We start from the raw sequence: 24,927 nt of genomic DNA, 5'->3' as shown, positions 1-24,927 counted from the left end.
CAGAGCTCCAAGCAATCAGTCCCAGATCAGAAGTTTGATTTCGAGTTCCGGCTGATTGTTCTCATTCTCCATATCTTGCAGGCAGCATGAAGGATAAAGAGAAGAAAAAGGAGAAGAGATGATATGAGATACTTTTTCTTTTGAAGAAGTAACTTTCCACAAGCTTATTCTTGAACTGGGCTGGAGGGTTTTCTGGTTTCCTCCAAAGTATAAGGCCGACTGAAGAATTTGAGGGTCAAAACAAGTCCATCAAATCTAGAGTACGTTCGACCCTGCTGATATGGGATACTTTTGCTGTTGACGAAGTAGTGGATGTATCGGCACATATTCTGTTACGCTTGTCTCCACATGCTTCCTTGTATTCTTCTCACTTGCCTTATCTGTTCCTCAGGCAGATGTGGTATCTTTTTTGGAAGCATAAGATGTTGAAGATGAGTACTCGAGAGCAATGTCAAGTAAGTAATCAGGTAAGGGGTTCCAGGCAGTCAGTTCCTGACTGGAAGCTTAATTCCAAGTGCTGACTGATTGCTCTCTTTCTCCTTGTCTTGCAGGTAAGAACAAGGCCAAAGGAAAAGATAGAGAAAAAGCATGATATGGGATACTCTTGCTTTTAACCCTGATGATATGAGATAGTCTTGCTCTAGTGTAGCTTGTTTACAGAGGTATTATCGGGGGGAAAAAAAGCTGAGTATTTCGAGAGGCTTCGTTGGGAGTGCCCTCCCAGATATGAGGAAGGGTTGAGCATTTTTGCAGGTCTGCCTGTCCGTTGGGGATGGAGGTCGACATATATAGGAGTCTCTCTAACAACAAGTAGTAATGCTATTCCTTTATCCTGCTTGGTCATAGCACGGTAGTGGGAGCTGCCAGCTTCACGTGTTTTAACTCTGTCAGAGCACTTTGAAAAAGTGGTCTGCGGTATCTGGAAAGCTGATGTTGCGTGTGACGATTATAGACAAGCTTTATCCAATGAGATTTGGCTCTCGAAGTTGAGAAAGTGGTGCCTCTTCGGTTTTTGAACAAGCAATCCTGTCGGGGATCTGGCTCTCGAGATTCGGAGAACGGTGCCTCTTCGATTTTTGAGAAAGCAATCTTGCTAGGAGTCTGGCTCTCGAGATTCAGAGAGTGGTGTCTCTTCGATTTTTGAGAAAGTACTCATGTTGGGAGTCTGGCTCTCGAGATTCGGAGGGCGGCGCCTCTTCGATTTTGGAGCAAGCAATCTTGTTGGGAGTGTTTTCTCGAATGTGAGTAAAGGTTGGGCATGTTTGCTAGTCTACCTTGCCACGGAGCACAAAGGTTGACACACAGGGACTTTCCAATTATCCAGCAGTTGTGCTGTTCCTTTACCCTTGTGGGTAATAATATAGTAGCTAGACCTTCAAAATTTATGTGTCTAAACTTTGTTAGTGTTGTTTCTTTACTCTTCTTTTACCCTTCTTTGGCAAAGTTATCTGTGGTACCCATGAGCTAATGTTATCTGTGGTACCCGTGCTTTCTACTTCACCAGAAATCTTCGACAGCATGCCTGTAATTTCCGCAAAGCTGAGTGTGCATATGACAGGTGCTGACAAGGCTGAAAAAGCAGGTGCCTCTTCGATTTCTGAGATCGGCCCTTGTGGTCTCTGAGCAGCCCAGCTTTTGAGAAAGCAAACGCCTCTTCGATTTCTAAGATTGGCCTTTGTGGTCTTTGAGCAGCCCAGCTTTTGAGAAAGCAAACCCTCTTCGATTTCTGATATCGGCCCTTGTGGTCTCTGAGCAGCCCAGCTTTTGAGAAAGCAAATGCCTCTTCAATTTCTGAGCAGGCGCCTCTTCGATTTCTGAAGCTCCGTCGAGTGTAGATTTTTATGGGGGCTGGCATTAAGTTCCAAAGCACACTTGAATCTCCACCAATAGAAGCTCCATTCTTGCACTTCTAAGATCCTGATTTGTCTGACCTCTTCTCTCTTCAACACCTTTGAAAATGTCTGGCCCCTCCGACCGTCGTTTTGACTTGAACCTTGTTGAAGAGGCAGCCACGCCTTCTCCAGACAACATATGGCGCCCATCCTTCTTATCCCCTACTGGTCCTCTTACCGTTGGGGATGCCGTGATGAAGAATGATATGACCGCTGCGGTGGTGGCCAGGAACCTTCTCACTCCCAAAGATAACAGACTACTTTCCAAACGGTCTGATGAGTTGGCTGTTAAGGATTCTCTGGCTCTCAGTGTTCAGTGTGCAGGTTCTGTATCTAATATGGCCCAACGCCTATTTGCTCGAACCCGCCAAGTTGAATCATTGGCGGCTGAAGTGATGAGTCTCAAATAGGAGATTAGAGGGCTCAAGCATGAGAATAAACAGTTGCACCGGCTCGCACATGACTATGCTACAAACATGAAGAGGAAGCTTGACCAGATGAAGGAATCTGATTGTCAGATTTTACGTGATCATCAGAGGTTTGTGGGTTTGTTCCAAAGGCATTTATTGCCTTCGTCTTCTAGGGATGTACCGCATAATGAAGCTCCAAATGATCAACCTCCGATGCCTCATCCTTCTAAGGTTCTGTCCAGTACTGAGGCTCTGAATGATCCCCCTCCGGTGCCTTCTCTTTCTGTGGCTCTACCGACTGCTGAGACTTCTCCTAAGCAACCTTTGTGAAGGCTCCCTCTTGTTTGTTTATTTTGACTCATGTATATGTACATATTTGTAACTTATCGGAGATATCAATAAATAAGCTTTGCTTCATTTCAACGTATTGTGTTAAATACCCCAAAGGCTTCGTCACTAAGTTCTTTGAATTTTTCTTTTGTTGAAGCTTGTATGTTGAAGCTTTGTGAGTGGAGCATGTAGGTTGAGGTAGTGTTCCCTTAATTTCCCAAGTAAGGAAAACTTCTCGGTTAGAGACTTGAAAAATCTAAGTCACTGAGTGGGGTCGGCTATATGAATCTTAGAACGCCATTATGCTCGGTCTTGTGTCATGTCCTCCGTTAGATCCAAGTACTCTAAGTCTTTTCTTAGAGTTTCTTCCAAAGTTTTCCTAGGCCTTCCTCTACCCCTTCGACCCTGAACATTTGTCCCGTAGTTGCATCTTCTAACCGGAGCGTCAGTAGGCCTTCTTTGCACATGTCCAAACCACCGTAACCGATTTTCTCTCATCTTTCCTTCAATTTCGGCTACTCCTACTTTACCTCGGATATCCTCATTCCTAATCTTATCCTTTCTCGTGTGCCCACATATCCACCGAAGCATCCTCATCTCCACTACACCCATTTTGTGTACGTGTTGATGCTTCCCCGCCCAACATTCTGTGCCATACAGCATCGCCGACCTTATTGCCGTCCTATAAAATTTTCCCTTGAGCTTCAGTGGCATACGGCGGTTACACAACACGTCGGATGCACTCTTCCACTTCATCCATCCAGCTTGTATTCTATGGTTGAGATCTGCATCTAATTCTCCGTTCTTTTGCAAGATAGATCCTAGGTAGCGAAAACGATCGCTCTTTGGTATTTCCTGATCTTCGATCCTCACCCCTAACTCATTTTGGCCTCCGTTTGCACTGAACTTGCACTCCATATATTCTGTCTTTGATCGGCTTAGGCGAAGACCTTTAGATTCCAACACTTCTCTCCAAAGGTTAAGCTTCATATTTACCCCTTCCTAAGTTTCATCTATCAACATTATATCGTCTGTGAAAAGCATACACCAAGGAATATCATCTTGAATATGTCATGTTAATTCATCCATTACCAACGCAAAAAGGTAAGGACTTAAGGATGAGCCTTGATGTAATCCTACAGTTATAGGGAAGCTTTCGGTTTGTCCTTCATGAGTTCTTACGGCAGTCTTTGCTCCTTCATACATATCCTTTATAGCTTGGATATATGCTACTTGTACTCATTTCTTCTCTAAAATCCTCCAAAGAATGTCTCTTGGTACCCTATCATACACTTTTTCCAAATCTATAAAGACCATGTGTAAATCCTTTTTCCCATCTCTATATCTTTCCGTCAATCTTCGTAAGAGATAGATTACCTCCATGGTTGAGCGCCCTGGCATGAACCCGAATTGGTTGTCCGAAACCCGTGTCTCTTGCCTCAATCTATGCTCAATGACTATCTTCCAGAGCTTCATTGTATGACTCATTAGCTTAATACCCCTATAGTTCATGCAATTTTGTGCGTCGCCCTTATTCTTGTAGATAGGCACCAAAGTGCTCTTTTGCCACTCATTTGGCATCTTCTTCGTTTTCAAAATCCTATTGAAAAGGTCAGTGAGCCATGCTAAACCTATCGGTATATCGTCTGAGCCCACTGCTTTTCTATGCTTCATCTTCTTTAAAGCTACAACCACTTCTTCCTTCCTGATTCGACGATAAAAGGAGTAGTTTCTACACTCTTCTGAGTAACTCAACTCCCCTAAAGAAGTACTCCTTTCATGTCCTTTATTGAAAAGACTATGAAAATAACCTCTCCACCTGTCTTTGACCGCGTTCTCTGTAGCAAGAACCTTTCCATCCTCATCCTTGATGCACCTCACTTGGTTTAGGTCCCTTGTCTTCTTTTCCCTTGCTCTAGCTAGTTTATAGATATCCAACTTTCCTTCTTTGGTATCTAGTCGCTTATACATATCGTCATAAGCCGCTAACTTAGCTTCTCTCACAGCTTTCTTCGCCTCTTGCTTCGCTCTTCTATACCTTTCACCATTTTCATCGGTCCTATCCTTGTATAAGGCTTTACAACATTCCTTGTTAGCCTTCACCTTTGTTTGTACCTCTTCATTCCACCACCAAGATTCCTTTTGGTGTGGAGCAAAGCCCTTGGACTCTCCTAATACCTCTTTTGCTACTTTTCGGATACAACTAGCCATAGAATCCCACATTTGGCTAGCTTCCCCCTCTCTATCCCACACACACTGAGTGATTACTTTCTCTTTGAAAATGACTTGTTTTTTTCCTTTTAGATTCCACCATCTAGTCCTTGGGCATTTCCAAGTCTTGTTTTTTTTTTCTCACTCTTTTGATATGTACATCCATCACCAACAAGCGATGTTGATTAGCCAAGCTCTCCCCCGATATAACTTTGCAATCCTTACAAGTTATACGATCCCCTTTCCTCATTAGAAGAAAATCTATTTGTGTTTTTGATGACCCGCTCTTGTAGGTGATCACATGTTTTTCTCTCTTCTTAAAGAAGGTGTTGGCTAAGAAAAGATCATATGCCATTGCAAAATCCAAGATAGCTTCCCCATCCTCGTTTCTCTCCCCAAAACCATGGCCACCATGAAAACCTCCATAGTTGCCTGTCTCCCTGCCCACGTGTCCATTTAAATCTCCTCCTATAAATAACTTCTCCGTCTGAGCAATTCCTTGCACCAAGTCTCCAAGGTCTTCCCAAAATTTCTCCTTTAAACTCGTATCCAACCCTACTTGAGGTGCATACGCACTAATCACATTGATAAGTTCTTGTCCTATTACAATCTTGATTGCCATGATTCTATCTCCTACCATCTTGACATCTACAACATTTTGTGTCAAGGTCTTGTCCACGATGATGCCAACACCGTTTCTCATTCTATTTGTGCCCGAATACCAAAGTTTAAATCTTGAGTTTTCTAGATCCTTTGCCTTAAGACCATCCCACTTAGTTTCTTATAGGCACATAATATTTATCCTTCTCCTCACCATAACTTCCACTACTTCCATAGATTTTCCAGTTAAGGTTCCTATATTCCACGTTCCTAAACGCATTCTACTCTCTTGAACTCTACCCTTCTGTCCTAGCTTCTTCACCCTCTCCTGTCTAATAGGATCAAAGTACTTCTTTTGTGTGTCCCGTGTAAAGTTGATAGGAGCATATGCTCCCAAACAACTTTGAGTGGAGTCGTTCGAAAAGAAGTTTCTATGGTCCCCTTACTCATTTACCACTGCATCCGGGTGCCGATGGAGATACAGCGACCCTTGCTCACTTATCACTGTGCTCGGGCCACACAGCGCGCCACTTACGGGTGACGCCCTAGCTTTAGCGCGATTTCGTTCTGGATTCATTTTCATAAGGATTCGACGTAACCGTGGAGTGCCGGCTGTCGACTACCTGACGCCCTCCCCCTCCTCCTTTATCCGGGCTTGGGACCGGCAATGTAAGATAAACTTACATAGGCGGAGTTTAGTTGAATTATGCAAAATTTAAAAATTAAAAAAAAAGGATATTGTGGAGAGAATTTGAATATTTACCTAAAACCATATAACCAATCGCTCCTGTTATTCCAGCGGAACTTGCTGATTTGTTGAAGCTTTTATACTGGTCAGTTGTGAGAACCTTGCTAGTCAAAGTCAGAAACATGTCCAGTCGACATGTTGTCCAAAAGAACAGTACTTGGTTTCAGATCACAATGAACTGGCGGTGTTTCGGAGTGATTATGAAGATAATTGACTAATTGAGAGCACAAGCAACATCTATGGAAATGTTGTGCCTTTGCAAAAGATTTAAACTCTTGGGTGCCTCTCTTGCTTCCTCAATATCAGTCGGTGGATGCAGCCACTTCTCTAAGCTTCCTTTTTCCATGTACTCATAAACCAAAGCCTTGAAATCATTACCAAGAGAATCAAAACTTGAACATGCAGTTATACTTCTCTAAGCCTCACATTCATATAAAGAACAATATGTCAGTACAAAACCAATTTATAGTACTAACAAAGTACATTGTAAAAGCAATTTCCTGACTCAAAATTTCGTGAGTCATTTCTTAAATTACGTTTCTTGAAGGCATTAGATTAAACGGCATGCCAAACTAGAACGACTGAATGCAACCATGATCGTATTAATAAGCAAGCACTTCTATCTATCAAATATTAAGGCGGAAGTTAATTTACCAAACAATAAATATTTTGTGACTTGCAATTCCATTTTGACGTAGGGACACTGCTCAAATAATGACACCAGGAACAATGATTGTTCAGATTGACCCCTCGAAAAAGAGTAACCAGGCCAAGAGTACACCTGTAAAAAACATGACGTTTGTTAGAAAATGCCTGCATATTCTGATACTACTTAGATACGAGGAAAATGAACCTTTACTTCCAATAACAAAACAACAACCTGCCAGCACATACAACCCAAAACAACAAAGTAGAAGCCGCTATCAACAAAGTGACCAATTAGTACTACATAGAGAACAACGATAACAATAACACAATGCCTTCTCCAAACCATTCTAATCAGAAACAAGCAGATACAGAGACTATTCACAATGACAATAATGAAGACATATTACAGGACACATGATATCTACATATCTACACAAAATCCAGTTCTTTGATTTGATAGAAAGAAAGAAAAAAATGTGCACGCGCCAACTGTGGCTACCAGATTCTCATGCAGGGAATCGATTAGGTTCATGAAGTTAAAAAATTAAATCAGAGATCGAGGAGGAGCTTACCCAACAATCAATAGTATCAAAGAGAGGATCCACAATACAAAAATCCAAGAAGAAATCCGGGGACAAATCCTCCAATATGAGCAAAGTTGTCCGCGTGTGGTAGAATTCCACTGCTAAGTGTATTATGATGAAGAAAAGGAGAGTAACCAATGCTGCTAACTGCGGGTAGAAACCTGAAACTGTAAGATCAAAGGGTCGTGCACATAAAGAGGTGCATCATTGAGTATACAGAAACTTTATTTACCTTATTTACATACATTTTCCAATTTGATATGGCTCTGAAAGCATGCTTCCTAGTAAACCAAAAAGTGCACCAGAAGCACCAACAGAAATACCATATTGAAAGCATGCTTCCTAGTAAACTAATTTATTATTCTACAACTAATGTCGTGTGCTTTATCTTTTTACTACAAACACTTATGGATATGGCCATACATGCATGATAACATACATGAAGCTAAAAATCCAGATGCATACCAAATCCAAATTCTTGCTCAAGCCAAATTCCAACGAATACAAGACTCAGCATATTGGCAAGCACATGGAAAACTCCAGCATGTAACCACATACATGAGATCAGCCACCATCTCTGGTGTTGATGAACCACTCTCTGTGCGTCTAGAGCACCCATCTTTTCTAACCTTCAGGATGAAAACACATGAGAAACAAGTTAGATATGTAACTGAGACCTATTGACCCTTATGGGGCATGTCTATAGCTTTTATTTCCAAACAGATGATAGCTCACTCGCCCTTGTAGTGCATACTGAAATGAGCACATTAAACATCTTAAAAGAATGACAAACAATTTCATTTTTCCTTTAAGAATGCGTACTCGCTCTTACCAGAGATATTAAGACAAAACAATTTCATTTTTCCATGATGTTCTACCATTGGCCTCACAGACCAAGGAAAGTCGAACGAAAATTTTGAAACCAAGTCGCTAAAGAACACTAATGTAAAACTTTAAGGGTGCGTTTGTTGTACCAGACTGTCTCGGAATGGACTAGCTTCAGGGATTAAGCTGGACTGGCTTAGACTAGACTAAGCTGAACCAGCTTAGTGAAGCGTTTGGTGCAGTGTCAGACTAGAAAGCAGGATAATGAAAACAGTACTGTCACCAGTTTCTCTTCGTGATTATACATCGTATATTATAAGTCATAACCTTTGCTGCTGAACAACTTTAAAGTAATTTTCATATAGGTATCTCCAAGATAAATAAAAACAGAGGAATTAGAATTCTCTGCTTCGAATGATTAACTCATGGAATCGTGCCATGCGAGGGAGGTTAAACCTGACGTTATATCAGTAACAACTTTCGTGTGATTATTAACCCATGAAAAGGGGAAGGCAAAATTCAAGCAAAGGGTTCATTCTACAGGTTCGACTATTAATCTTTTACAGTAAAGAAATTTGAAGAGAAAACTGACAGCAGCCAAACATGGGCATATGATGCATATGCTTAGGAGTCAAGACTATGTTTCCGCCCCAGTCTCAGCAAATGAAGCATTAGTTGCAGAAATCTGGGCTTCTAATAGCTTCGCTTGGCGTTCTGCATGTTCTCTTTCACACTGAGCGATTCCCATTATAATGTCAAGCATGGTACATGTTGTGCCGAAGAACACAAGCAATGCTAAAGTTTCCTTTTTATCCCCACTGGAATCGCTAACAAAGCCCCTGCTACGGAGAAAACCCAAGTGCCCATTGCGCTGCAGATAGCCATGCACAACATCATTCAACTACACTTTAAGCTAGCAAATAAATCAGAATAAACTTAAATGGAAAAGACTGTATCTACGATGCCAAAGAGAAGTACGGCCTGTGAACCATAAGGTGAAATTTGTCATGTTCTAATGAAGTTGAGTGATGTATTGCTGGTTTAGCCAGATTTTTCTGATAAACACATAATTTCTCTCTTTCGTGTAACAGCATGGGTCAATGAGACAATTAAAACAATTAAACTGAGTAGAAACCTCTGCAGAATTGCAAACCATAAAATTGTGGAAGAAAACATCACAGAAACTGTGTATGGAGTCCAATGAGTTAATAACTAATACTGACGAGAGCAAAAACATGCTTGAATCACTTGTACAAGTTTTAGTATGTTGATGCACAAAATCGGAGGGGTCTTGGAACAACATAAATATGACCGTGAATCTGCAAGAAAGTAAAGAACACAAGATGTATCGTGGTTCACCCCAATGTTTGGGCTACGTCCACACTGATGTTGATATTGTTTCACTCTGAATGGTGAATATACAAGAAGGCTAGAGGCAGTGTGCTCTCTAGCCTATTTTCTGTGTTTGCCCTCTCTGAGATGTTTTCTCTCTTCCCATGGCCTAAACCTTCAACCCCCTAATGAGGGGAGTGAAGAGTCATTTTATAGAATAAGGGCTCCTCACTTATTACATATTTGCCCTTTCATTTATTACATAATTACATTTGAGTCCCCCGAGTATTTATACGAGGTCTAAATACGGAGGCCCTAAGTATGGTACAAACAGTAGTCCCCCAAGTCTTCAATCAAGAGAGTCTTTTGGCTGGAGACTTGAAATTCAGTCCATGTGTGGGCCGAAGTAACTAGATGTCGTCTAGAACTGATACTCGATATGAGGCGGTGCTCAATCTGAAATGATACTCAACTAGAAGTAGCACATGTTGCGAGGCTGCTCGGTTTGTGGCTTATGTTGCCTTGGTTGCGGTCTTTGTATACCATGCACTGAAGCTTTGTAGGTGAAGCTTTCGAAGTTGGAGATTTTGTAAATGAAGCTTTCGAAGCTGGAGCTCTTGTAAATGAAGCTTTCGAAGCTGGAGCTCTGTAAATGAAGCTTTCGAAACTGGAGCTCTGTAAATGAAGCTTTCGAAGCTAGAGCTCTATAAATGAAGCTTTCGAAGCTGGAGCTCTATGAATGAAGCTTTTGAAGCTGGAGCTCTATAAATGAAGCTTTCGAAGCTAGAGCTCTGTAAATGAAGATTTCGAAGCTAATTGACATGAGTGATGCTCATGAATGTTTATGTTGATTGACATGAGTGATACTCATGGATGTTGACATGAGTGATGTTCATGAATGTTGACATGAGTGATGCTTATGTATGATGGTGATTGTCATGAGTGATGCTCATGTATGATTTTTTTAAGGATGGGTTGTACTTTTGATCACCTGGTTAATGATAATAACAGCAGGCTGCCGAATAATATTGGAGTACTAGACGTACTTTTGATCACCTAGTTGGTGATAATAAAGGGTGAACCTTAAGTGGAGGGATGGAGGTTGGAGTTTGAAGCCATAGGGCCTGGCTTTTTTGTGCATATGGGCCTTCACCCTTCACATAACATTCCAGCCCACTATTTTGGGCTTGCCGACATTATTTATTTATTTTTTTTTGGCATGTTGCCTTCTTTACACATCAGTATCACTATATAATAATTGCTCCAGTTTGCAGAAGACAACTTAATAAAATATTCATCAATGACAGTGGGTAAGAGCTGTAAAGATAAGAGTCTTATCTTTGTGGTTGTTTTCCATGAGTGCAAATGAATGATTGAGTGTGGCAGACTTGATAGTGGTGGACTATGGCCTCCCCCATAACAAACCTCATCATTTTCTCCATCTCCAGACATCATTTTCCTTTTTCTATTCTTTTCTTCTTTTGCTTTTGTTTCCCACTTCATTTCCTGCAACTTTCAAAACTTTGGCGACGAGATATAGATGCGGCCGTAGTTGTCCAGAATCCATGTCCGACTGCCATGGCAAAGGCCGGATGACAAAGATCGGTCCAGCACTTCGGCCCTTCCACCGAGTCTTTCGTCCCGATATCTTATACATCCATCTGAATTCAACCCATAACCCCAACCCAAATCCCACGATATAAAAGCTTCAGTCTCATGAAATTACAACCATGAACCATGACCCTTTGGTTAAGATTAAACATGTTTCAGCCACCACGAGATCGAATTGGATCAGCTGCTGAAATGCCGCCGAATACTTGTAATCTCTTCCGATTTGGTTAGAGCTCTGTCTGCGAAATCTTTAAATTCGAATCGAAGAGCGACGAACATAGAAGCTCGAGCTGGTAAAACCAGCTGAATTCAAAAACAGCTCAAACCATCACCTCACAATCTCAAACCACCATCAACGCGTAGATCGTGACACGATCGACGCGAATCTGATGGAAATCGACATAGAAAATAATCTATGGAGCGCAAATCTGGAGAAGAACTCTGGAGGCGCATGAAGTTGTGAGAGGCGAGACAGAATATTTGGTGGCGTGAACCTTGAATTGAGGACTGCAGCCGCTGAGATGGTGGAAGATAGGCCATGTGAGCAGAGAGGGAGAGTCTGGGTAAAATTCTTTCGCCACAGTAGCAACACAGCATCCATCCCGAGGCCATGAAGTAGCAGGTAAGTTTCGTCTTTGAGATTGAAAACCACAGCGGACCGGAATGCTTTCAATGTTATCAGTAACTTCGAATTGTTCCGGGACTGGTTGCGGTGGTTGAAACTGTGTTTGGTGAGCGATCTGGGATGCGGTAGGGTCCATAAACAGGTTGGGAAGCTGGGATCGGTGGTAGGGATTGTTCTGAGATGGGTTGTGGCCGTTCATGGCGACGGAGATGGAGATGGATCGCCCGTTTGTGTAGAAATTAAGGACGCCACCACCACCTCCTCCGCCGTTGAAGCCTCATGATTGCAATTTTTTTTCTTCTGGGTTTCTGAGAGCGAGGAAGGGAAAAAGGCTAGAAGTGGTGGGTTATGAAGAAACGCATGGAAGGAGAAGAAGAGACAGTTTATGTTTCTCTCTCTTATTATCGCCTTGAATTCATTTGTAATTGCGATGAAATTGATAACTCGGCCAAACTCTAGAGAAAGAAAATGAGTAGAAAGAGAGAAAGCTAGGAGTTTTCTAGAAAAGCCCAAGGAGGGAGGTTCTGGGTTCTTGGGTTGTGCAGATTCACAATGGTAAGATGAAAAAAATGAAAGAGAACCAACATAGCTTTTCGTGTCGTTTCTCACAAACGGCGCCAAATGTTGATGCACAAAACCGGAGGTGTCTTGGAACAACATAAATCCGACCGTGAATCTGCAAGAAAGTAAAGAACACAAGATGTATCGTGGTTCACCCCAATGTTTGGGCTACGTCCACACTGATGTTGATATTGTTTCACTCTGAATGGTGAATATACAAGAAGGCTAGAGGCAGTGTGCTCTCTAGCCTATTTTCTGTGTTTGCCCTCTCTGAGATGTTTTCTCTCTTCCCATGGCCTAAACCTTCACCCCCCTTAATGAGGAGAGTGAGGAGTCCTTTTATAGAATAAGGGCTCCTCACTTATTACATATTTGCCCCTTCATTTATTACATAATTATATTTGAGTCCCCCGAGTATTTATACGAGGTCTAAATACGGAGGCCCTAAGTATGGTACAAACATAGTAGACAAGTCTAAATTCTCCATGATAACTAGAAGTCACTATAGTTAAATGTACAAGTATCCTGGTTTATAACAAAATCTTAAAGTTCAACACGAAATTGGTGATCTCCTAGCTCCACGAGGATTTGTTAATATCAATTTGTTTGATATTCCTTTTGATAGGTGAACTCAAATATGTATAAAATTATAATGATTAAACTGTCCAAGATATGCATAAGAGTATCTGAATAATGAAGAAAAACTTTTGGATCAAAATAATAGAACATCTATGGTGATGTGCAACAAGCAGAACCTTCCAATAAGATAAATCCGTTGATGAAAGCTTCAGAAAATGATTACTCACAAAAATTTCCAAAGAGAAGCTTCCAATATATATTCACTAGAAAACAAGTGGCACCCTCAAGGGCTGAAGAAACGGTTAAATACTCGAATACAAAGCTCGAAAAAGATCAAGTATGATCAAAACAGGTAGAGAGGCTTCTTCTTAAATCTTAGCTCATCGCATAATTGTTCAACACATCCAATCCAACTAGATACCCCGTCACTGCCAATACAATACCAGTCATCATGGACATGATATATCCCTAATCCACTACTAAGATCTCCACAAAAGGGTGAATAAGAACCAGAAAAATTGAAAACATCCATAAGCTGTGAATGGATTCCCTAATGTCAAATTCTTAATAAGTATATCCAAAAAACAAGCTGCTGTCAGTGACCCAGTGCCGTTATACTAAATTTGATAATTATGAATGTTGGATTATAGTTAATCACCAAAAACCCTAAAGAAACTCGAAAATCCCATTGAAATGCATAAACAAAACCGAAAGGAATGAACAAAAAGCAATTGAATTTGGAAAATTAAAAAAGTACCCATTGAAATGCAAGGAAAATGAAGCTCACCTGATCAGACCATCGCCAGTGATACAGGTCCGTCATCTATTGTTTATATGTTGGACGGCTACGAGGTGGTGCGACAAGGAAGGAGAAGGGAAAGGGTGAAGGTGCGAAGGGACGAGGAGCAAGTTGCAGTTGCTGCGGTTGATGTCCGAAGGTGTGAAAGAGAAGTGAGATGACAGGATTAGAGGGCGGCTTAGCAATCCTCTCCGAATTGGGGGGCTCGCGAAGACCCGTTAGCGAGGGACTCAGTCGAGGCGAGTCCCTCCTAATCCCATTAAACTTAGTCCGGGTAGGAAACAAACACAGGACTGGACTAAAACTTAGTCCAGTCTAATCTAGTGAAAGACAATGAGTCCAAACAAACACACCCTAAGCCTATAACATACTACAGGAGACATTTTGATTAACATAGCAATCTAATCAAACCAAGTAGTTCACTACTGTAGCTCTTCGAGCACCTTTCTTTATTGTTCAAGCATTTCTGATACGCCGAAATGAAATAGACATCAAGCATTGCCTTAGTGTCACTAAATACCTAAAACCCTCATTACCCCTTAAGCTTCTTTAAGTTTCTCAACTAATCGTAGATTCGCTTCTATATTCACTAGGATTCCCAAGTCCAACATTGATTAATAGCAGAATTACATCAAGCTTCATGCAGTTCAACTATTTTCTTTACACATATATCTAATATAACCAAAATTCCAAATCCACCAAGTCACAAAATTTGCCAAAAAATTTATAAAAACATAACTTTCACAATTACTCTTACCTAAAAAAGTCTCAACCTTGATCGATCCCACTCTAATTTCACAAAAAAAATAAAACCAGTCCAACTATCCAACCCTCCTAATCAGTATTTCACCAAAAACACACAAAGTACATGAAATGGGACCACCACTGTGTCAGTTCCCCACAATCCGCAACTAAAATTTTCCAAATTTCCACATGTGAGCACCCAACAAATCCCAAAACACAAATTTCAATCCAAAACTGCAAACCCCAACAATTTTAAACACATAAACTAATAACAGAGTGAAGCTTTATGTGGTTGAAAACGACCCAAGAAGCGGGTTTTCCTTGAAGGGCTGAAAGGAGAGGCGATGAGATTTTCAACGGAAAGGACTCCGGATCATTTCCACCAAATCCATCAAGTCCGGGTATCCGATTCTTGAAATTTGATCCAACATATTATAATTTTTAAAGTGGGTCCTTATTTGTAGCCGTTGGATCAATTTCAATGATCTGAATCCTTGAACTTGGTGGATTTGGTGAAAGGGAGCCGGAGAGTATCCCTTTCCATTTTTAACCACTTTCATCGCATTACGTGTCATTATCTATTAGTAATATCAGCTTAGATTTTTGTTTAAGTGTGAAATTTGAAGGTTTTTTTAGATATTTTTTGTTGTACGTTTTTTCTAATTTTTTTTTCTTTTTTTTTTTTTGGATTTTTTATCATGGGATTAATCCTGGCTGTTGAATTTTTCAAAATTTTAATATCAAATACGCCACAAAGTGCCACGTGGCACAACATCATCTTTTTAAATTTCTTTTATCGTTTGAAATTTAATGGTTCGGATCAACAAACTGTTGAAAATCCAATAGCTATGGGGTGCCCAAATTGGAGCTGTTTGGTTCACTTCAGTGTACGGGGTTGGGGCCAGCCTTCTGCTACTTGACGTCAGGCACATCGTTACTTATTGCCAATGGGTTGCAAGGGTAGTTCAACAAGCTTCTTGGAGCCCCCCAATTGCCTGCCCAATTTGGCACCGATGGACCATCATTTTTTTTGTCAAGGGCAATTTAACCCAATTGCCTGGTGTGGCAAGAATTATGATGAGCATGGTAGAATTTTCAGCAATGGAGTATACACCTAAAATAGTCGGGAAGAAGCTGTATTATGTCTTTTGTTTGAACTTATAATTTATACAAATGTTTTGTAGGAATAATGTTATATTGTCAAACAATATTTAAATGCAACATTGTCAAAACAATTTTTGGAACGACAGACTATTTAATTTTAGAGAGTTTTAACGAAACACTCCGGTATTGTTCACTTTTAACAAAAAATCACATTTTTACCTTTCTCTGGTACTATTCACTACACATTTATTTGTCATTTTTCATTAAAACTAAAGTTTTTTTTGAATTTTTCGTTAGTTTTCCTTTAATTTTAAAATCAATTTTAGAGCAACCCCTCATAAAGCTTTACTTATAGTTGTACTTTTGTTGTGGGTGGGTTTTTTTTTATTTTTTATTTTGGGGGGTGGGGTTGGGTTTCCCTTATTTTTTGGGCTAGCTACATGCACAGTAGAAAAGCTACCCTATTTGGAGTCAACATCTTCTCCAGATTTTTGTTTTTGAAGTTCAAGAACTCGGATATCCAGGTAGTTAAAGAGAGTGAGATCTGAACTCGTGGTTTGTGTAAAGAAAACCAGTAGAATGAGCTAATGAGAACCGTATGATTTAAAATGAGTACTCTGGATCTCTATGTTTATCAGCTTCGAATATAGAGATCAAGAGAAGATCTCCCTTATTTGGTGCAGTTCATTTAACGGGAAGCTTCATCGAATCACAATAATATGCAAGGGTACAAAATGATTGAAAGGAGCCCTCCTAAATTCGCCTTTTGACCTAATTATGTGAGGGTGGTGGTGGTGATTAGAATTCAATTAAACTCCATACGTTTTGGAGGTTTTCATTTAATCTTGCAAGCATACATACTTAATAGTCGATAGATTTTGGCCTAGGTTTCGTGGATCTCGCATCGACGGCTTCGAGGACACCACCTGGGTGATCTGTCACTCCAGCAACCTTCACCATCGATGACCACCACCAAAAGACTTCTCTTAAGGTCATGAACAAACCCCAAACCAGTTTGGAGGTAGCGGAGTAACAGAGATGGCGAATTGAAGTACACCTATTTTTAAGGTTTCCGACGGATCGAGGGTGTTTTCAGGAGTTTCTCAGCCGAATTGGACTTCGACCCATGTATGAAAGTTCTTCCCCTTGATGAGCTCTACATTCCTGTAAAATTTGGTAATTTTTGGAGTTGGTTGGAAAATTGGGTTTTTGTTGCTGGAAACTGCCACATGCGGCGGTGCGTGGCCTTTTGGGCCACCGTCCCATGGCGGCTAGTGCGGCGGCACGTGGGGTGGGATGGAAGAACCCGAGGTCCCTCCTTAGGGTTTTCGACGTGCCGAATTCGAATCTGCTGTCTGTTTTCCCAAATTCGACCATTTTAGTAGAGTTTTATTAAATGATCTCTATTTATGTTTAGGTGGTCGGTGGGAAGTGACACCTTCCTCTCTAGTTCTAGCGGTTCCCGTGCAACAAAATATATGTGAGTGGAGCCCTTCTTAACTTGCATGTTTTTATAAAATACTAGGCGCAAATTCACAAAAAGCATGATTTCATGATTTAACGTTTTATGCATTATTTATGATTTATCGAGTTTACATTTTACGAAAGATTAGGAATGATTGGATTTTCATATATGAAATTATACGGATTTACGCATATGTTTTATTATGGATTTATGCGATGATGCTTTAAGCTTTTGAGCTCCGGTGATTTGATACGAGTTTTTGAGATATGTTTTCGATGCTTATCTAGTGGGTTATCATACAACACATCCACACAACACGGGTATGTAGACGTCTATGGCCATAGGACACAGTTGAGGATATTTATGTCATACTCCCAGCTTCATTGACGAAACCAGTGTCGGACAACTTCACTAACCACAGCTAGTGTCAGTGAGTGATGTTACATGTATATGTTTCTTCTTTGGCATATCCCAGAGTCGTACAACTTCACCTTTGGGTGATGGATATGTTATGCCTTAGGGAGACTATGATACCCCTAGTGAGTACATCATTGATGAGATTTACGGATTTGCCTTCGGGCGGCGATATCAAATTTATTGAGCATTGTTTTATACGTACATATTTTACGAATGTTTTCATGGCATGTTAGAGTTTTCGGAAAACCTACTATGTAGTACTATATATGTGTTTTCAAAACAGGGGGTTAGTATGTTCAGAAAGAAAATGGTTTTCTTATTATTAGTATTAGTATTATAAACTTTGGTCCACTCACCCTTTGTTTTGTGGCCCCTTTAGGAGTTAGAGTTGCGGCATTCGATCTCAGCGTCAGGGCATTTCTGCATAGATATCTTCGAGTCTTCTCAGTGTATGACCTATTCCTTTGTTCGTACCTTTTTATAATAATTCTTTCACATTATTCTTAATTAGTTGTATGCTCTGAACATGTTCTTGCATTGGCATATTTCTTTCTAATTATATAATTTAATTTGCATGCATGTTTAAAATGGCCTTGTCACCCTGGGGTGTCGATCAACACGTGCCTATCCTAATATTTGGGGATTTCGGGGTGTGGGTGTGTCATTAAATTTGCCTTTTGCCCTAATTAAAATTCGATTTCTCAACCTGTTTCTCATATAACAGAGCCTATATAAAATTCGATTTCGTGACAACCATAAGAGAATGCAATGCCTGATCATGGAGATCACTAGAGATAGAGAGAAGGGTTTGGTCAGTTTGAATCAAAGACAATACCTTGAGAAGTTGATTCGGAAGTTTGGAGTTCATGATTCAACCAAACCGGTTAGTACCCCTTTGGCTCCTCATTTTAAATTGAGTTCTCTACAGTGTCCTAAAACTGATAAAGAGAAGCTGCAAATAAAAAATATACCATATGCAAATTTGGTTGGTAGTTTGATGTATGGAATGGTATGCTCTAGACCGGATATTGCTCATGCAGTTGGCATGGTGAGTCGATATATGCATAATCCAGGTAAAGAGCATTGGCAAGCAGCTAAGTGGATATTGAGATATCTCCATGGTACTCGAGATGTTGGTTTATGCTTTGAGAGGGATGACTCTGGTATTGGTCATTTTGCAGTTGGTTATGTTGATTCAGATTATGCAGGTGATCTGGATGGAAGGAAGTCTACTACAGGCTATGTGTTTACTATGGCTAAAGGACCAGTTTGTTGGAGGTCCATTTTGCAGTCGTCTGTTGCCTTGTCTACTACAGAGGCTGAATATATGGCAGTTGCTGAAGCTATAAATGAGGCCATTTGGATACATGGGCTGATTAGAGATTTGGGGGTTGATCAGAAGCAGGTGAAGGTACATTGTGATAGTCAGAGTGCCATTTATTTGGCTAAGTATCAGGTTCATCATGCGAGGACCAAGCACATAAATGTGCGTTATCACTTTGTTCGTGAAATTGTTGGTGAAGGGGAAATCATTATCCAGAAGATTCCAACTAAAGACAACCCCGCTGATATGTTAACTAAGGTTGTTGGTGTAGCCAAATTTGTTCATTGTTTGAACTTGGCTCACATTATGCCTATATAAAGAAGGCGTTGAGCAGTAGGAGTTTTGGAGCATTTGGCTCGGCATGAGTTGTTCTCTTGCTAGTGTTTGGGAGTGATGTTGTGTGTTATTGTGTTGGTTGGCTTATCATGGCTTTTTTTTCGGAACTTGGCCAAGGTGGAGATTGTTGGAGTATGTGGCCAAGTGGCCAACTTTTGGCTATAAAAAATTATAAAGAAAAAAAAAGAAAGGACAACATGATTATGTTTCCTTGTTTTATGGCTTGTTTGTGGCTTTTTCAAAGCAATAATATGTTTGGTTTCGGAGAAGAAAAGAGAAGAGGATGAGTGCACTAATTTTCAGTTTTAGTAGCCCATCTTTGAGAGAGCAAAGAGAGCTGCAGAGAGCAGAAAACTGAGAGCAGAAAGAGAAGAAAGAAAGGTGATTTCTTTCTTTGTTGGTACTTACTCAATCAAAGTTGTATTTGTGTATTAGCTTTGAGCTTTGTATAGAGAGGAAATTATTCACTATATTTCCCTCTCTATTTGTTTCTTTGGTGAGTGAGAGTTATTGGGTGTATTGGGTTATTTGGGTTGTGAGATTGCCAACACTTTGTAAACTCTCATTTGGTTGATAGTGGATTATTGGGTGAGCTCTTACTGCTCCAAAGACGTACTCCAGTTACACTGACTGTTGAGGAACCTCGTTAAAATCTTGGTGTCTTTAATATTTTGTTCTTGCATTTCATTTGATAAATTTCTTGTGAGTTAGCTTGAGTTGGTTCCAACGGGTTTGGTGCTATCCTAGCACAACAACCTGGATGTGGACCTTTAATATGGCATCCATCCAATCCCACCATTGGCCTACAACCTTCCAAAAAGCCTTTTTTCAATGCTGGAAAGCATACATACAACCTCTGAAACCTAGCCCTTCCTCATTCCATTTTAGTCTTCACCAAAATTGTACTGCCAGGATTTCTTCGCTTGAGCTTCTCACAACAATCCCATAACCTTGCATATTGCTCCACATAAGCTCCTTCATTCTTCTCAGCTGCCAATGACCGTGCTTTATAAAGTTGAGCCAGTGTTACGTGCAAATTGTATTGTTTATGAACAGTTTGTTGGAATTTTGACACATCCCATTTAAGATTGTCAAGCAAATCCTCAGCATACCTATGTGATAACCAAGTTGAGGTGTGTAGTCTAAGCTTTTCCTTTCTCGGGCATGTATGGACATCATTGAGTGTCTTCACTATAAGTGCAGAGCTCCCATCTATTTTGCTTGCATAAATCACCCATGGGCATCCCTCATTTGAACGCTTACCCTGAACTTTATAACGCTCTCTTATTGGGAATCTTATTTGTCTTTCATTCACACAACCATAATATGTCACTGCTTGTCTGAACTCCTTTCTATTGGAAAATATCATTCCAGTTCTAAATTGTGGGTTCTTGATATTCAAATCACTTCTGAAAGGAATGAGTTTGGGCATTTTATTCTTACTTTTCCGCTTCATTGGTTGTTCACCTTCAGATGATGAGCTAGAACCACTTCTAAAGCCATCCGAATCTTCGTAGTCTGTTTCAACATCTCCAAATCCTAAATCAGGGAAGGGTTCAGTATTACGTGATGCTTACCTATTTCCATTGCATTTTCCATTGGTATATTTCCCTTTAGTTTTCTCTACATTGTCGTCAAATAAGTTGTCATCGACATCACTTTGTTCATAGTCTGAGTCTCGATAATCTGAATCTTCCGAATTGCCATTGCCATCTTTCTCTTCATTTTCCATGTTATGCATACCTACCTCAACAAGATTGTCTTGTTCCCAATCTCCTTCATAAGCTTGCTCCAAAAATCCCTCAAATATACCTAAAGGATCATACATGTGAGGAATGTCAAAAGAGTTTGTTGAAGCTTGAATTTCGATGTTCGGGGCTGACATGTGAGGAATGTCGAAAGGGTTTGCTGAAGCTTGAATTTCAATGTTTGGGGCTGAATTGATCAGTTGGTCATCATCAACAATGTACACCAGTACCACTCTATTTAGGGGCAATACAGTAGCTAGAGTCCAAAAATCACTATCAGCAACCATAGGCTTGTAAGTTCTGTCATTTGGCAATGTGTAATAGTACTTAGCAATCTTAGGGCTGGTTTGGTATTGCTGTGCTTTGAAAAAAATTGCTGTGAGAATAAGCGGCTGTGAAATAAATTAGCAGAGTGTTTGGTAAACTTTTTTTGTAAAAGTGCTTTTGCAAAAAAAAAAATCTCATAGTGGGTATTTTCATTAAAGGAGCACTGTAGCTCTGTGTATTTTGAAAAAAAAACCAGTTTTCCAAAGCTGCAAATAGCAGCTTCAGCTTTTTCCTTTTATTTTAGCTTATTCTCACAGCAGCTTCCAAAATAAACTTTTTTTTTAGTTTACCAAACACCTAAAACCCTCACAACTTTTTTTCATAGGTGTTTTTTTTAAGCACCTCACTCCCAAACCATCTCTTAGTATACCCTAACTTCTTCGCACAATCCTCAATATCCCACTTGGACATTTAGATCGCAGTTCATATTGTCAAACCAAGCAACACGACCACCGACACAAGTCATTGTTCCATTACAGGCTTCTATAAAGTGACCTCCATGGTGCAATTGTAAATAATTCATATTTATTTGTACAAAATAAGTGATCAAAGTTTAAGCAATCGGTAAAATGACAAAACAAATAAACATTCCCTACTTAGATACAAAGTAACCATCAGCATAAAAGTGCATGGACATGAAAATAGGTTTTAGTACTTTAAATTTTGAGATTAAGAGTGTTCAAGTCAAACTTAAAGTCTGACTTGCCCCACAATAACCAACTTTCAATGAACGCCATTTATATGTCTAAAAAAAAGATAAAAACTCTCAAATTCTCGACTCAATACATAAAATGTTAAACAAGAGACCTTGTCCCAATCCAATCCACCCTCTGTAAACAAACCAAATCATGTTGATTTATGTCATCTTTTATTCCAGTAGGACTCTTTGTAATCCAATATATTTATACGCTGCCAAGGAATGAATATGAGCTACGGCTTCTACAATTCAATTTTCTTGTTACAGCTTTCTACATAAAAGAAATAAACAAAACACAGGAAGACATCAATATAAAACAAGTAGTCGACATTCTACGCACAACATTCTACACACAAACACTATCTATTCTAAAGTTGAGGATTGAATTGACTGTAGCTTAGCTACAGTCAATTGTTTGCCACTTGATTTTACTTTATTTATGCCATTGCCATCAAATTAGGGCTGGGTGGGTTAGTGTGTTTTAGGGGTTGGGTTACTTTGTTTTGGGCCGCCCATCATGTGTTTGATGGGCCTTCTTAGATTCTTCGTAAGGTCGGCCCTTAGGGTGCTAAAATGATGGAAATATCTATCTAGGGTTAGGATCACGCGGCTGAGATTAAAGGGATGCATGGCACTTTTGTCATCTTAAATCATGCTCTCTCTCTCTCTCAATCTAAAATAGAGACATGATTCAGAATTAACATTGTTAAAATGCATGAAATAAACATGTTGGAATAATGGTGAAATTAGGCTAGTCAACTTTCTTGTTCAAAGTTAGGCAAGTTAGGTTAGTCAAGCAAGATAGGTAAGTTAGGCAAAATTAGGCTTATGATATTTTTCTTCCCTATATATATGTTTCATCTTGTAATTGTTTCATAAAGCAAATATACATCAAAATTCAATATGGTATCAGAGCTGTGATCTGGGAAAAATCACAAAACACAGCTCTAAAGCAGCCACGAGGTCAACCATTCTAGGCATGGCCTCTCATTCAAAATGGGAAAATCCCAACCACCCGCTCTATCTCCACCACTCGGATCAACCTGGTGCAATCCTCGTACCACAACCATTGGTGGAAGACAACTACAACACTTGGGTTCAATCCATGAGTATGGCCTTAACGGTCAAGAACAAACTTGGTTTTGTTGATGGAACGATCAACAAACCAAGTGAGGATAATTTTGAGGAGCTGCAGCAATGGAATCGCTGCAACAACTTGGTCAATACATGGCTACTAGGCTCCATGTCAAAGGAGATTTCAGGGAGTGTCATCAACTACAAGGATGCTCGACAAATGTGGACCGATCTGCAGGAGAGGTTCTCACATGTGAATATAGTTCAGCTGTTCCATGTTGAGAACGAGATCCATGATTGCGTCCAAAGCAATATGAGTGTAAGTTCTTACTTCACTAAACTTAAAAGTTTATGGGATGAACGTGATACTTTGTGTTCCATTCTAGCATGCAGTTGTGGAACAAAGAATGAGATGAACTCATATGTTGAAACTCAGAAAACCATGAAGTTCCTTATGGGACTGAACGAATTGTATGCTACGGTTCGAAGCAATACTCTTCTTCTCGAACCACTGCCTACGGTGAACAAGGCATATGCGTTGGTCCTTCGACATGAACGCCAGGCAGAGGTTTCCAATGGGAAAAGCACACAACTAGAAACTGCTGTCTTTGCAGTGAAGAATCTGTTGCGAGAACCTACACCTGAAGACAAGGAGATGCGATGTGGAAAGTGCAATAAAACCAATCACATCACCAAAAATTGTCGTGCACATCTCAAGTGCACTTTTTGCGGATGGAAAGGCCACACCTTCGATTTCTGTCGAAAACGGAAAGCAGCCACAGAGACCGAATCCAATCGTCTCTTTTCTTCAAAGGGGAATCAAGTTTCACAAAGTAACAAGCAAGAGACAGTGCCTAATTTCCCGTTCTCTCAGGAGGACTGCAAGCAAATTCTTCAGATGTTGAACAAGAACAAATCATCATTTGCCAATCAAGTCAGTAATCTTCCTAGTCATGAAGAACTTTCAGGTAAAGCCTTCTATTTTTCATGTAAAGGAACCAAAAGTATTTGGATCCTGGACAGTGGTGCCACAGATCATATAGTTTGCAGTCCTAGTCTCCTTACACACTCACGAGCTGTTGAAAATCATACAGTTGAATTGCCAAATGGTTCAGTTGCCAAAGTCACTCACATTGGACAAGTTGTTTTCTCTCATAATCTTATCCTTGAAAATGTCCTATGTGTGCCGTTCTTTAGGTTGAATTTAATATCTATCAGTAAACTAGCCTATGATTCCTTATATGTCACCATTTTCTTCACCCAATTTTGTGTCATTTAGGACCTTCGCTCGGGGAAGATGATTGGGACAGGAACTGAAAGGGATGGACTTTACTACCTCGACCCATCAAAGAAAGGAACATGCAACAATATTCAAACCGTCTCACCAAAGCTTTGGCACCAACGCCTAGGACACCCATCTCATAAAGTCACTTCGTTATTACCTTTATTTAACAATAAGGCTTGTGATTTGGAAAAATGTTTAATTTGCCCATTGGCCAAACAAACAAGATCACCCTTTCCTTTGAGCTCTATTTCTACCAAATCATGTTTTGAATTATTGCATATTGATATTTGGGGTGGTTATCAAGTTGCTTTTATTTCAGGTGCCAAGTATTTCCTTACCATCGTAGATGACTACACTAGAAGCACTTGGGTTTATTTGATGAAACATAAATCTGACACAAAAGACATTTTAGTCGGATTCATTCAAATGATTGAGACTCAATTCAATACCATAGTTAAATCATACGAAGTGACAATGGCCCTGAGTTTAAGCTTGAGCAATTTTATGCTCTCAAAGGCATCATACATCAATCTAGTTGTGTCAACACACCACAACAAAATGGTGTTGTCGAACGTAAACACATGCATTTGCTCAATGTTGCTCGGGCTTTGCTCTTTCAAGCTTGTTTGCCAAAACGTTTTTGGGGGGATG

At 40.1% G+C, this 24,927-nt stretch overlaps 1 protein-coding gene and 1 pseudogene across 1 annotated transcript; one reads left to right on the top strand and one right to left on the bottom strand.

Annotated features, from left to right (window-relative positions):
- Positions 1 to 6,777: 6,777 nt before the first annotated feature.
- Positions 6,778 to 8,047, bottom strand: LOC139189165 (RHOMBOID-like protein 1; annotated as a pseudogene).
- A 14,766-nt stretch (positions 8,048 to 22,813) lies between these two features.
- LOC139189584 (uncharacterized) lies at positions 22,814 to 24,517 on the top strand. Its single transcript, XM_070808568.1, has 2 exons — positions 22,814 to 23,959; positions 24,271 to 24,517. Exons 1-2 carry the CDS (start codon positions 22,897 to 22,899, stop codon positions 24,306 to 24,308), a joined length of 1,101 nt encoding a protein of 366 aa, XP_070664669.1. The 5' UTR covers positions 22,814 to 22,896; the 3' UTR covers positions 24,309 to 24,517.
- Positions 24,518 to 24,927: the final 410 nt, after the last annotated feature.

The sequence above is a fragment of the Malus domestica genome, chromosome 11 (assembly GCF_042453785.1).
Source record: "Malus domestica chromosome 11, GDT2T_hap1".
NCBI lineage: Eukaryota > Viridiplantae > Streptophyta > Magnoliopsida > Rosales > Rosaceae > Malus > Malus domestica.
This window is presented reverse-complemented; position numbering and strand designations above follow the sequence as displayed.